We start from the raw sequence: 15214 nt of genomic DNA, 5'->3' as shown, positions 1-15214 counted from the left end.
AAACTAGAAAGTCAAGTAAAATTACAACATACTCACTCCAAAACTGTAGAAATGTGTCATACCACACGGATTCTGCCTGTGAGTACTTTGCAGTTTTTAATCCTTCTCAGAATTGCAGTTTATTGGCGTGCTTTACTTCTTTCGTTCATTCATTTACTCATTCGCTTATTCATTCATTCTGTGATATATAAACAATTCAGGTTAGCTAGAGAATGCGGAGCGAATGCTGGCACTTGGTGGGAAAAAGGAGGCAAAACTAATTGTAATGGGATATCAGCCCATCTCAGGAAACACAGCTACAGATATTAACACTGCATGCATACGTATGTGCAGTCTTGAAAATTACCAGTTCACCTGCACATCTTTTTTCCCATGTTTGTGTCCCCACTGCCTGCTGATCATGAGCCCCATCTTGACCAATGTGCCCATTTGTTTCCCATCACTGGGGCAACAGCTGGCCAGTGGAGGCTCTAATTTAGATAGCTATCAGGGGTGGTACAGCTTTCTTTTTTTTGTATGTTCTTTAACTCTGCATCTGGAACAGCACTGCTGATGGGGGGGGGGGGGGCAAGCAATGAGCTGACTGTGGAGGCCATCCACCCACATCCACAACAGCACACTCTCTCTAAGCAGTCCGGACCCTCCCCAGAAAGCAGGGGAGTTGGGTTCCCTGATCTTAACCAAGGAACACAGACAGACTCCATTTGCCCCAGATGTGCACCATCCTACTCCTGGGAAGGACAGTGGGCCACAATCCTCCTTACTCAGCTCCTCCATTGTCGAGACCATGAACTGAACCCCAGTTGTCACTTTAAGGACGTCATGCCTTTGCTCTGAACTAGGCTCAATGTCTCATCTTTGAGATGTAAGAGGAAACTCGAACACCCAGTGAAATCCCTAGTGGACACAGGAAGGACATGTAAACTTTGTACAAAAAACAAATAAATAAATAAAAAGTACAGTTTTGTACCTACCATAAATGTAGATGTCCGAACAGGATAGCATCTGCAGTCATAACAAATGGGTTGTCCTGTCGTCAGGCAGCCCCTCGGTCGGCCGGATTCCAAAGTCTGGGTCCGGCTTCGGCTGATGTCGCACTTCACCCGACGTCATCTCTGCTGGTCTTTGGGTATAAAGGCATCAGCCGACGCCATTTTCCTCAGTGTTTCTTGCCCCAGATGCCAGTTTCCCTCTTGGAAAGCTAAATTTTGGATAAATGCCAATGTTTCCAAAATAGTAGAAGGCAAACACAAAAAATAAGCATGTATGTACATATATACAAACAAATACACCATAAGAGACACCCCCCAGCTAGCTATTAGGAGGGTAAATACCCTAGGAGTACCACAGAGGGGAAGGAGGGTGGGTAATCCTGACTGCAGATGCTATCCTGTTCGGACATCTACATTTATGGTAGGTACAAAACTGTACTATGTCCTTCAAGGATGCATCTGCAGTCATAAGAAATGGGTAGAATACCATAGCCAAACTAGGGGAGGAGGAAGAAGAGTTATGGTGTAGTTAGGATCCCTTGCAATACAGCAGTGGCAAACCCTGCTCGGGATCTAGAGTATAGAGGTAAATTATAATGCTTGGCAAATGTATGCACGGAGGTCCAAGTAGCCGCCTCAATAATGTCCTTGGTTGCCACTCCTCGTAAGAAAGCTGTGGTAGTGGCTGTAGCCCTTGTAGAATGAGGTCTTATGTTCTGTGGAACTGGTTTTCCATGGTAGGAGTAACAGAATCTTATGCAATTTCCTATCCATTTGGAGATTGTCTGTTTGGAAATTGCTTTTCCTTCCCTTCCTGTTGCATAGGCTACTAAAAGCTGGTCAGTTTTTCTGTTACTTTTGGTTCTGTCCAGGTAGTAGCGTAACTGTCTATGTACATCCAAGGTATGCAGCAGCCTTTCCCCCTGTTCTGTGGATTGGGAAAGAAGGTAGGTAGGTGGATTGCCTGGTTTAAAGACACTCTGGATACCACCTTAGGCATAAATGTAGGATTAGTTCTCATGGACACTCTATCTTGATGGAAGATTAGGAAGGGTTGTACTGCCATTAAGGCCTGTAGTTCCGAAACCCTCCTTGCTGAAGTAATTGTCAGTAGGAAAGCAGTTTTCCATGATAGGTGTTGAATATCTGCTGTTGCTGCTGGTTCAAATGGAGGGAGTGTCAATTTTTCTAGCACAAAGTTCAAGTCCCATGCTGGTAATGGTGGTTTCCTAGGAGGTTTTACATTCTTGATCCCTCTGAGGAATTGCCTGAGTAGAGGATGCGAAAAGACAGGTGGATCGAAGCTGTATTCTGCGGAAATAGCTGATGCATTTATCTTCATGGAGGAATAGGACAGGCCCGTATGTAGAAGCTCTGCCAAGTACTCCAGGATGTTAGCAATATCTATGTTCGACACATCTTTTCCTCTTTCAGTACTCCAAATGACAAACCTTTTCCATTTTCCTGCATAGTTCCTTCTTGTTGAAGGTCTGCGGGCTTCAAGGATAATGTCTTTAACCCTTTGGGATAAGTCTGGGTTAGTTGTTGTTAAGTGATGTTCCAGGCAGTCAGTTGCAAGGTTTTTAGGTTTGGGTGCATGATGTTGTAGTTGTTCTGAGTTAACATCAAAGGCATCAGGGGTATTGACCACATTCTCCCCTGAGACATGCTCCTCAGCAAAGGATACCAGTGTTGTCTTGGCCAATTCGGAGCTATCAGAATTATCCTTGGACGTTCCTCTTTGATTTTCAGTAGTACCTTGTGCATCAAAGGAAGAGGTGGAAATGCATATGCTGTCAGGCCTTTCCAACTGAAGGAAAGAGAGTCCACCTTCCATGCAAGTGGGTGGCATGTCCTTGTGCAGAATTTTTTGAGCTGGTGATTGAGTGGGGATGCGAATAGGTCTATTTGTGGCATTCCCCATTTCTTTGTGATGGCCTTGAAGATGTCCGGGTGTAGCATCCATTCGTGAGCATCTGAGGTGGTTCTGCTTAGCATGTCTGCTAGGGTGTTTTCTTTTCCTGGCACAAATATTGCCTGTAACTGGATGTTGTAGCTCAGAGCCATATTCCAATGGTCCAGAGTCATTCTGCATAGGGGGTATGAATGAGTGCCTCCCTGTTTGTTGATGTACCACATGACTGTGGTGTTGTCTGTCCTTATCATTAAATGGTCTTCTTTGAGGAATGGTCTGAATTTCTGGATTGCTAGTCTTACTGCCAGCATTTCTTTTTGGTTTATGTGCAGGTGCAGTTGGTCTGGAGTCCACAATCCTTGTATGCACTTGTCCAACATGTGCGCCCCCCAGCCTAGGTCTGAGGTGTCCGTTGTGATGGTTTGGTTTGCTTGAAAGTTGTGGAAGGGCAAGCCTGGGTTTGACTGGCACGCTTGAGCCCACCATAGGAACTCTTGTTTCAGGCATGGGATTAGTGGGATTTCGGTTTCTAAGCTGTGCCTGTGTTGAGACCATAAATTCTTTAGGTAACACTGTAGCTTTCTCATATGCAGTCTGGCATGGGGGACTAGGATTATGCATGATGCCATGAAGCCCAAGGCCTGCAGTACTTTTCTTGCTGTTAGTTTGTTCTGCTTTGTTAATGCCAAAATGTAAAGAGGGAGTTGTTCTTGTTTTTCTGCAGTTAGGAATGCCATTTGTTTTACTGTGTCCAATTCCGCACCCAAGAATGTTCTTGTCTGGGATGGTATTAGTCTTGACTTTTTTAAATTGACTGTGTATCCCAGGGCTTGTAGTAAGCAAATGACTCTTTGTAAATCTGTTGTCAGCTTGCTTTTGTTGTCCGCTTGTAACAGGCAGTCGTCCAGGTATGGATAAATTTGGATTCCCTGTAGCCTGCAATGTGCGATTACTGATGCCAGGCATTTTGTGAATACTCTGGGCGCAGTAGATAAGCCAAAGGGCAATGCTGAGAATTGATAATGCTCTGATCCTGCAAGAAATCTGAGGTATCTTCTGCAATTTGGTCGTATGGGGACGTGCAGGTATGCCTCCTTGAGATCTAGAGTTACCAGCCAACACTCCTTGCCCAGCATGGGAAGAAGTTGCTGTAGGGTCAGCATTTTGAATTTTGGGACAATGATGTATGTGTTTAAGGCGGACAGGTCGAGAATAGGTCTCCAACTTTTCTCTTTTCTTGGTACTAGGAAGAGTCTGGAGTAGAATCCTTTGCCCTGTTGTGTTATTGGTACTCTTTCCACAGCTCTCATCTTTGTTAATTGAGCTATCTGCTTTAGAGCTTCTGTTTTTTGATTTGGAGGTAGGTTTGGCATTCCTCTTTTTACTGGTAAGGTGTGGAAGTGGAACCTGTAGCCTTGGTCTATGTTTTGCAAAATCCACTTGTCTTTTGTGATATAGTGCCAATTTTTCGAAAATAAGGCTAACTTTCCGCCTAAAGGTGCTGCAATTTGCTCCCTGGTAGGCGGTGTCAGAGCCAAGTCACTGTGATTGTCCTGTTGCAGTGGCAGTGGTTGTGTCTGTGCCTCGCTGGTTATTGCCTTGCCACTGGCGTCCTCTGTAGGCACCTCCTCTGGATTGATTTCTGCCTCTAGAGCGTCTATTCCTGCCTCTTTGAGATTTTGAGGAGTCTGGAAAGGACCAATTTTTGGCAGGCCAGTTCCTGCTAAACCTTGGGGCTGAACCTGTAAGAAATCCTTAACTGTTTGTACAGATTTTGCCTTCTCTTCCATTTTCTTCATTACTTCCTGAGCAGGGGTACCAAATAGACTGGCCTTATCCATAGGAGCATCTAACAGCTTTGCTTTAACATGATCCGGCAAGACCTGTTCTTTCAACCATGCATGCCTTCTTATCACTGTGCCAGTCATGGCTGATCTAAATGAAGCCTCCAGTGCAACATAGCCACATTTTAAAGAATGGTTACTAACCTGCTGAATGTTATTCACCATTTCTAAAACATATTTCTTATCTAAGGAGTCATCAGAGGACAGCCTCTTAGTTAACTGATCAAGCATAAACTCTTGGTATTGGATCATGTGAAACTGACAGTTTAAAGCTCTAGCTGAGAGAGTAGCAGAGGTGTAAACTTTTTTCCCCCATCTCTCTAAGGACCTGGATTCCCTTTCAGAAGGGAGAGGGTTTATTGCTGAGGTCGAAGCTACTGCCTTAGGTCCCTGGGATATAGTCTCAGGATCTGCAAGTGGGGCCTTGTATAGGTGGTGATGAGTGTCTGGCACCCTGTAAAATCTATCTGGTTTAGCAGAGGCAGGAGGTAAAGTATCAGGAGCAGTGCAAACATCATTAAATGCATCATCCACAACAGGCAGAACTGGAGGTATAGCTAAGGGCCTATGTTGTGGTAAGTGCAGAAAGGTCCTAAGCCTTTTTCTTGAATCTGAGAAATCTTGTCCCTGCCATTGGAATTGTTCTCTCATGGCATGTAAGGTTTCCCCAAAGGAAAATTCCTCTGGTGGAGAGGCAGATGGAATGGATTCTTCAGCATCGGAATCTTCATAAGTAGAAAAAGGAGCCTCTGGCTGATCTGTAATGTCTGAGTCATCCGAAGAATCATCAGAGGACACTGGCTCGGGGGGCTCTGCTCTAGGTCTCTTTTCTGGAGGCTGAGAGGCCCTGTCTGGGTGAGATTGGGATCCCCTAATTAAGGAGACTAAATCCTCTGCCAGAGTAAGCATTTGTGAACTAGAGGTGGGCCTGTGTGAGGGGGCCTTAACAGGCACTGATTTAACAGTTTTGGCCGCTTTAGCCCTGGCAAAGGCCTTTATAGACATGGCTGCAGGAGGCCTAGCAGCACCACGTGCTGGGGTAGAGACATCCAAAGGGATGGTGTCTGATAATTCACTAGGAACCACAGTAGTAGGCAAAACTTCAGAGGCCGATTCAACTAAGGTAGCAGGAGCCTCAGTAGTAGTCATGGATTCGGCTGAAGATTGACCTGTTTTCTCGGTTTCAGCCGAAACCGAGACACTCGCGGCTTGCTTAACCGTGGTTTCAGCCGAAACCGCGGACCGCGAGTGTCGGTCTTTTTCTTTGCGTTTTTTAACAATTTGGGTAGTCGGAGGATCCGACGGCATAATGTACGCAAAGTCTGAGCCGAAAAACTGTTCAGCAAACTCCGACCGACGCCTAAGCGTTCGTCGGTTGAAGGAAGCACAGGCTAAACAGGCTGCTACGTCGTGGTCTGGACCTAAACAAGGTAGGCAGTAAGAGTGGAAATCTTTATGAGGTATTTGTTTCCCACAAGTTAAACAGTTATTTACTTTTTCTGACATCGGCTGAGGCAAGAAAGAGTCCCCAACGGGGTACTTAGCTTTTTAGAAGTCTTCGAAGTAGTATTCGGTAGTAGTAATCTCTGGATCTGACCGACCGGCACTTGCGAACAGCTTCTGCTTCGGGCGCCACGCGGCAAGAAAGACTGAGGAAAATGGCGTCGGCTGATGCCTTTATACCCGAAGACCAGCAGAGATGACGTCGGGTGAAGTGCGACATCAGCCGAAGCCGGACCCAGACTTTGGAATCCGGCCGACCGAGGGGCTGCCTGACGACAGGACAACCCATTTGTTATGACTGCAGATGCATCCTTGAAGGACATCTGGGAATTGAGCTAGAAGAACAAGCACTGCGAGACAGCTTTAGTATGTGCTGACCACATTTGTTTTTTTTTTTTTTAATTTTCTTTTCTATATAAGATTTACTAAATGACCCTGGGGATGTGTTCAGATTCACACTTTATATAATGCAGTACAAAAGTAAGGGCTGTGATAGTGAAATCATGGTCTCCCATATGTATAACACTGAAACAATATTATATTGATTCCATGTAATGCATCTCTTATTTCTTCAGGTATGTAATTTCTGCCACTTTTCTATGTGGTCTGACCTAACCACCTGACTAGATGTTTGCGCAGCTGTTTTTAATTTAAAACTTGAAATCACAGAATCTGCCATCTAAGTGTATCGACAACATGTAAGCTACTTCTCTGAAATAATCTTTAAGGGCAAAGGAAAGTAAAAATTCTCTTTATGAAGGGTCCCTCTGTGTCTAAAGGGAAAAAAAATTCAATTTGCACTTTAGATACTCAGTTGACCCCTCTCCAAATTATCAGCCGCCACTGGATCTCAACAGATGCAAAAGTACATGAATGATGCAGATAAAAAATAACACAGTTAAACAGAAAAAATATCTGACCTCTGAGCCAGGTGGACTCTCAGGATCATAATTAAACAATTTCCAGCAATTAGGAAGGCAGCCAACCCATAGGTTTCCTGTGACTGGATCGACATCTATGCTACGTGGTATTGTCTCCAATGGAATGACCTGCAAAGAAAATTACATTCTTATGGGAAGGTAATTAACAGTGTTATGACTCACTGGTGTTGCAAACAAAAAACAAAAGTAAATGTTTTATTCATTCCCGCATTACTACTGACCACGCGTTCCTGCTGACAGTCAGCATTTGTGTTACTCCCTCAATATTTGTGGTCCAGAAGCCAGTTTTCTCCAGTGCATGCCATAGGTGTAGCTTCAGTGCGCACCATAGGTGTAGCTCGTTAAACATTCTTACTTGGAAAGAAACAGCAATGGATTACTAGAGGAGTAGTAGCTCCCCTTGTTAACTCACCATCGATACTGTCATCTCAATAAACCTACCTCACGCTTTTGTCTTTTAATGGACGCACCACTTTCTCCAACAAGCTGAGTTTGTCCATTTGTGTCATTTGTCAAAGTGAAGACTCTGTCATGTTCTGCTCAAAGTCTACAATTACTTCCTTATTAAAATCAGAAACACAAACACAAACAAATCACCACTTGGGAATGAAAAAAGAAAAGATTTGTTGTAAAACTGTATAAATTACTGTGGTAACTTTATGTGCATTTAGCAACCTGAATGACTCATCATACGTCACGAATACATACCAAAAACAGAACCCATACATTTGAAAGATATTATCTGCTAATATTCTTAGTGGCCCAATAAGGAAAAACAACTTCATCATATTGAAACCATTGATAAAAGTAATCAGTTCACAACAGTTAACACAGGCACTGCATTAAGAACCAAAAGCTTTGAGACACACTAAGTCAAAAAACAAGAACAAACGCACTAATGAGGCAATTCTCTAACCGCTGGAGTACTGCCACGTCAATGTGTTTGTTTTTGGTTTTGCTACATTAATAAAGACAAATAAATTTCCTCACTTCTGTACATTGTATGGATATCAAAAATGTGAATGAAATGTGATTCATTTCATATCAACACTCTTTCTTTCTTTCTTTCTTTCTTTCTTTCTTTCTTTCTTTCTTTCTTTTTCTTTCTTTCTTTCTGTGTCTGATAAAGTCTGTAACCTAATACATGGAAACCATCCCTGGCTGGTAACATTTTCCAGATAAACTGCACAAAATGTTTTGCCATATTACATAAATCCTGTTTTGTTACTGCTGGGAACTGTTTTAAAATCAATGGTTTAATGCAATAAGAAGCTTCACTTTTATTGTAACATATCCCACTGCAACAACCAGCTCATGTTCCTCTTCCTTCTGCCTCTCTATATGAGCTGTATGGGGGTGGTGGTGAAGTCACACTGACATCACCTCCCCTCCCCAGCCTATAGCTCAATCCAGGACTCACCACTGCCATGGGACTCCCTCGGTGGGGGCACACACATTCAGAGTTTTTCCATGGGCTTTATCACATCCTAGAAGCAGAGATATGAAGGGGCTAGACAGCAGTTGCGATGCTGTGGTTGACTTTACGGCTGATGCATACAAAGGTGAATGGCTCTGTATCCTTCCATGCTAGCATTCTGATGAATGCCACTGTCTGCTATGAGATTATAGTCTAAGAGCTTCCCTGCCTCCCTTTAATGAGAGAGGTGACACTTTGCCAAACCTCCTACATGCCTCAACCAGCTCCATTCTAACTCACAGTCTTCTCTGAAGCTCAGGAATGGACTGGCCATACCAGTCTACCAACCCATCCTTTCACTCAAAGAGAAATGAGCATACATTGCTTTGTCATTCCTCCTTCACCTGTACGTGTCTCTCGAGGTGAATTTCTTGGCATCCGGCTCTCACAGACATAATAATCAGGTTACAACTGGAGACCCAATCATACTCATAATCATAACTGTCTGTAGTATGCCAATGCACTCAGCCTTAGTAATATGATTGATGAACTGTTTGTCCTAGCCAACCAATCACAGTTTTCTATTATGACCATTGCAGAAGTATGGCAGTGGGTAATATATGCATCTTATAATTTCATAAATTTGAATGCTTAAGAAATGCGACTTCTGCGGGGGCAGGGGGGTTGGGAGTTCTGTGATTCCATTATTCTTTTCCAACAAAACTGTTCTGGGCTAACCACTTTTTGAGTTCCTTTGCTATAAAGCTACCAGGCTTCTTTAAAAAATAGTTCTTAAATCCTTTCTGTAGCTATCATAGTCCTAAATGGAATATTGAGCAACAGACATTACATCTAATATCTATTGCTGATAGAGGGAACTTGGATAATTTCATACACTGAGGCAATTTTAACCACTTGCATGCCATTTCGTCATATGGGATTCTAACAGACCTATTAAACATGAACTCTATGATTTAAAAACTTCACAAGGTATGATTCAAATGACTGATTTTTTACCAGAAATTCGAGCACTTTAATTTTCCATCCACCCACAGCCCCTTTTCCCATTTTTGCACATGGGATCGGGGTGTCATTTCAACAGTGACTGCACATGGGATCAGGGTGTCATTTCAACAGTGACAATCATCTAGAGCCAAGGTTTACACTCTCCGCTGGCTAGCCCTGCCATGATAGTTCTTCCACATCATACACACACACACACACACACACACACACACCTATGGCCAATTGAGAGAGTCCAGTTCAACTACTGTATGTCTTTGGAATGTGGGAGGAAATTGGAGCACCAAGAGGAAACCCACACAAACACAGAGAGGACATGCAGACTGCACACAGAAGGCACCCCAGCTGAGACTCAAACCAGGGAACTCCTTGCTGTGAGGTGACAATGCTATCCACTGGGGGTGAGGGTGAAGTCACACTGACATCACCTGCCATCCCAGCCTATAGCTCTATCCAGGACTCACCATTGCCATCAAACGTTTGGCCCCACTTAAGAACTCAGATCACTCTGCATTTGAATTTACTGTTGACTCTTTAATTAATGCTTTTAAACTGGTGATTCCAGCATATGACTGCATGGGGCTTTGTGATGAAGTATTGTTACAAATTTTAGATATTTCTAACTGGGCTGTAGATAATTAACAAGCCTCATTTCATGGTTTGGAGCACATCTGAAAACAAATAATTATAAATACTGGATAAATGCAAAAAAAGAGGCAGTGTAAATTCATATCGGGGACAGCTCCCACAACCATCCTGGACATGGGCAGTCATTACTAACTACATTCCGGGGTATTAACTAAAGTATCTATGCTATTACATTGGGATGAAATGGCTAGGCTTGACAGCCTAGTAAACTCCTATGATCCTATGGTCATAAACAGTTTTCCACCTTTTGGAATAACAAATTAAACACATTACTGACAAAAAATAGAAAGAAGTACAATCTATTAAAGAAATGTGGATGTAGATCGTCAAAGAAAGCTTTTAATAGAATTTGTGAACAGCTAGAAAAACTTATTAAGGAAACAAAATCAGCATATGAAATATCCTTAACTAGGACTGTAGATAGTAAAACATCTTGTAATTACATTAACAGTATTAGGAACATTAGTAATAAACTTGGCCCAATCTTGGATGAAAGAACTCTTGTATGTAACAGATGTCAAAACTGGGGCACTTTTTTCATCTTCTAATGATTATTTTCTATTTATTTGATATTATAAATAGAGCATAAGTGCTAACCCTCCGATGGAGGTTTGTTCCAGGAGGAAAGGTACTTCTTTGAGCTCCTTTAGTTGGGCAGGTGGTCAAGGTTCCGTTCTCCCCTTTCTGTATAGCCAGAGGATGGAGAGGGTCCTGTGGAAAAGATTTTAGAAGTGGGCTGAATTGCCCGCTGTTAAAGCCACAATCCTTCAGTGACTTGTATCTGTAGGAGAAAGGATATATTTAAATTTTTATTCTTTTTTTTTTGTTTCTATTTATTATTTTTTATTTGTTAAAAATCCGAACTGAAATATTGTCATTTGTAAACAAGGTTCCTATCTGGCCAGTCTTGGCAGACCATGTGGATGCTGGTCTTTGTTCAAAGGATAACCTCAATCTCTGCCTAGCTCACGGAAGGAGCAGCTCCTTTGGAAAGAGACTTTAGCCAGGGAATGTAGTGCCCATTGTTGTAACTCTGCTCCTGTCGCAAATTGTACCTGTGAAAAAATAATTTCTTCAAATCAGCCTCTAAAGTGCTCATTTATTAAAACAGTTATACTATAGGCAGTCTCAATGAAGTACACAGATGTTGGTCTTCTTAAAAATCTTTATTCGATCTCAGTTGCAGTAGTTTTGTCGAAGAAGTCATTCGAGCGCTGCTCAGTGCATCCGCTTCGTCTGCCAAGATTCTAAGATAGGAACCTTGTCTACAAAGGAACAATCTTTGAGATCCGATTTTTTGTGGTGAAAGTTTGACTTGTAATATCATTAAACTAATGCATTCAGTAGGTTGGACGTAGTTTCAGTGTGGTTTTTTTTTCCAATCTTTATAATGAAGACCTGAGAATTTTGATGAACTTCTTTAAGATCAAAATTATTAAGTTGGGCTACTGTCAGATCATGGAACAAACTGCAAATATTTTTGATGAAAAGTTAACACTTTGTTATCATTTAAAAATGCACTGAATATATGGTCAGGTTCCAATGTATACTTAAAGCCTGTGTTCCAACTGTCTTAGACCTATATGCAGTTATTTTAAACTATGAAACTTATAGCCATGCAAACCTGGAATAATGACTGTTTACAGAAGCAAATGAAAGCATACTCAGTCACTTTCATTTATGTCTGTTGAACATGAGCAAATGACAGCAAGATCAGTCATTTTCAGAACCCTCATTCCTAGCAATTATATCCACTTTGATGACTGTATACACCTCATATGTCTGAATGCAATTAAAAATAATGTGACAGTAATTTATTTCAACTTTGATTCACACAAACAGTAGCAAGAATACAGTATTCCAGCTTGATTTATACACATATACACTGGCTCTTCAAAGCCAGAATAATAATAACTGTTTAACATGAGCAAATGACAGCAGAGTCAGTCACTTACATCCACAGAGAATATCTATACTCAGCAATTATCGACACTTTGTTGACAGTGCACATCTCAGATGTTTGATTGTGATTAAAAATAACAGTCATAGTAATATATTTCAATTTTGTTTCAAAAACAGTATTCAAAGAAAAAAGTCCAACTTACTGCACACAAATCCACGTTACTCAAACCTAGAATAATGACTGTTTCATATGAGCAAATGACAGCAGCATCGGTCACATTCTTATACAGAGAGCTTCTATAACCTGCAACTATAGACATGTTCTTAACTACATACATCTCAGATATCTGACTTAAAAAATGTCCCAGTAATGTACTTCAACTTTGTTTTCCATATACGGTTTACAGTAGCCATAATAAAGTATAATGTGATACAACATCTTTAAGGCTACTTGATTAAAACTGTAAAAGCAACTTAGTAGTTTTAACAAACTAAAACACAACTGAACATCTTAAAATACTGTGGTCAAAGGATACCAGGACAGCAGCAGACAGAGCACCATACTGTAAGCATGTTGTTGTACCTGACCACCAGTAGTAAAGCAAGGTTATCGTAACCTATAGGTTATTTAAAGAAAAAAGTAGACATTCATATAGATTATTTAAAGAAAAAAAGTAGACATGCATAAGTGCAAGGAAATTTATGTTTTTTTTTTCACTTGATTTTGTCTCTTGTCTCTCTCTCGCTCTTAATCTTTGCTGACCCATACCTCATCCTCTTTGTCAGCAAAGGAAGGAAATTAAGAATTAAAGAGGCAAATTTCCAGAAGGATTGTCAGTGAAGGTTAAAAATCAGTATTTTCTATAAAATACTATAAAATTGATGAGTATGTTATTAACACAGTATTGAGAGGAGTTCAGAAACTGAATGTTTATTGAAGATAAGATGCACAGTCCAAGAGTTCCTTGGGAAAGCTGCCAGAAAAGCCAGGTCTGTGAATAATTTTGATTTTATTCACCTCACTCACCCTGTTCCTGTTTCAATCTTAAACCCAGTGCCTCTTGAGATGGCCAACTTTAAAGTGATTAAACTTGAGTAAGCATGCCTTTCAGATCTTCACACAGACTGGATGTACACTACAATACCTACAGCTCCAACTATCTTTTCTAGTGTAGTTTGGGAGTCTTTGAGCTGTTTCAGTACTAAATGCTTCCTACAAAGTAGCTGTAGTTTGGTAAACCAGAGCATCATACACCATTTGTCTAAACAGTTCTCTTTGGCAGCTTTTTAACAATGGCAACATTGGGAACTGACTAGCTCCAATCATTTATCTAAATTATATTTTATATAGGAAGGACTTTACATTAGATATGAAGGTATACATCATGAAAGAGAAATGATGTACAGCAGTTATCTTGGATAATGTAAGACTTGCCTCCTGCTCACAGAAGATACTCCTTTTCGGCACGACCTTAAATATCAGAAAAAGGTGTAAGTATATCCAGAATATTGAGATTACGTTTTAATAGCTATCACACCATGTGAGCATATGCATACAGACACATACAAACACACACACACACACACACACACACACACACACACACACACACACACACACACACACACACACACACACACACACACACACACACACACACACACACACACACACACACACACACACACACACACACACACACACACACACACACACACACACACACACACACACACACACACACACACACACACACACACACACACACACACACACACACACACACACACACACACACACACACACACACACACACACACACACACACACACACACACACACACACACACACACACACACACACACACACACACACACACACACAGTCACACACACACACACACACACACACACACACACACACACACACACACACACACACACACACATTCTATCACTACACATGTAAAGCTTCTGAGGTCTACACCAAAAAAGTCACAAAGAAACATCAAGGCAGCATAAGCTTAACAAAAACTGAACTTCATACACATATTAGACAGACCTTCTTGTGATCATGTGACCCAAACATACCAATCACTATACAACAGCAGTGATGACAGTCCATGACCAAAAAATACATGGGGTTAAAGGTTAAAAACATATCAAACCAGAATCAAAAACCCAGAAGGCTGATATTGTGACCCATCACCCCCAAAATCATTTCCATAACTGGTGACACTGTAGCAAGTAAAAATAGACACGTATCTAAATGAGTTTATAAAGAATTATTTATTATTATTAACTCCTCAAGTGATGTAGACATCCTACAGAAAGGCCTCACTGAGACCAATGACTGGTGTCGAAACAATGCCTTAAGCTTAATGCCAAAAAATGCGTTGTCATCCCCTTTGGGAAAAACTCAGTTCCCACTAATTACCACATCAATGGGAGCCCACTGAACACTGAAGGCATTATAAGAGATCTGGGGACACAGGTTGAGAGCAACCTCTTCTTCGACCACCACACTGCCGCTGTGGTCAGAAAGTCCTTCTGTGTAGCACAGCTCATTACCAAGGGTTTTGCATCCAGGAAGAAAGAGGTCATCATCTCTCTCTCTATATATACTCTTCTCTCATTAGGCCAGTCATCAAGTATAATGCTCCTTTTGGCATGTACCTCACTAGACACATGCAACAGCTGGAAAGGCCAAAAAAGTACCTCACGAAGAGGATCCTAGGCCTTAAACACATGTCCTACATGGGCAGACTCAAAAAGCTCCAGCTATTCTCTGTCTCATATCATCTACTAAGAGGTGATCTCTGCTTGACTTACAAAGCCATGTCAGACCCAGCTCTGCTAGAAATGCTACATCTAAATAAATCCCAATCCCTCCACACCACATGCTCCAGAGACCTCAACCTCATTAGCACAATCAACAGAACATTCTGGAGGGACAGGTTCATAACCCAGAGACTGCCCATACTCTGGAATAAACTTCCCATACATGTCAAGCAGAGCACCTCACTGG

The 15214-nt window shown here is 41.7% G+C and overlaps 1 protein-coding gene across 1 annotated transcript in view; it reads right to left on the bottom strand.

Annotated features, from left to right (window-relative positions):
- Positions 1-15214, bottom strand: part of LOC122797138 (serum paraoxonase/arylesterase 2-like) — a 610903-nt gene that overhangs the window by 46765 nt on the left and 548924 nt on the right. Inside the window, exon 8 of the mRNA XM_044065937.1 lies at positions 7175-7303. Coding sequence (XP_043921872.1) covers positions 7175-7303 — 129 coding nt within the window. The remainder of the gene's footprint in view (positions 1-7174; positions 7304-15214) is intronic.

This window comes from Protopterus annectens, chromosome 3.part0, assembly GCF_019279795.1.
Source record: "Protopterus annectens isolate FY-2018-M chromosome 3.part0, PAN1.0, whole genome shotgun sequence".
NCBI classification, from domain to species: domain Eukaryota; kingdom Metazoa; phylum Chordata; order Ceratodontiformes; family Protopteridae; genus Protopterus; species Protopterus annectens.
The sequence above is the reverse complement of the archived record's forward strand: the minus strand, read 5'-3'. Positions and strand labels throughout refer to the sequence as shown.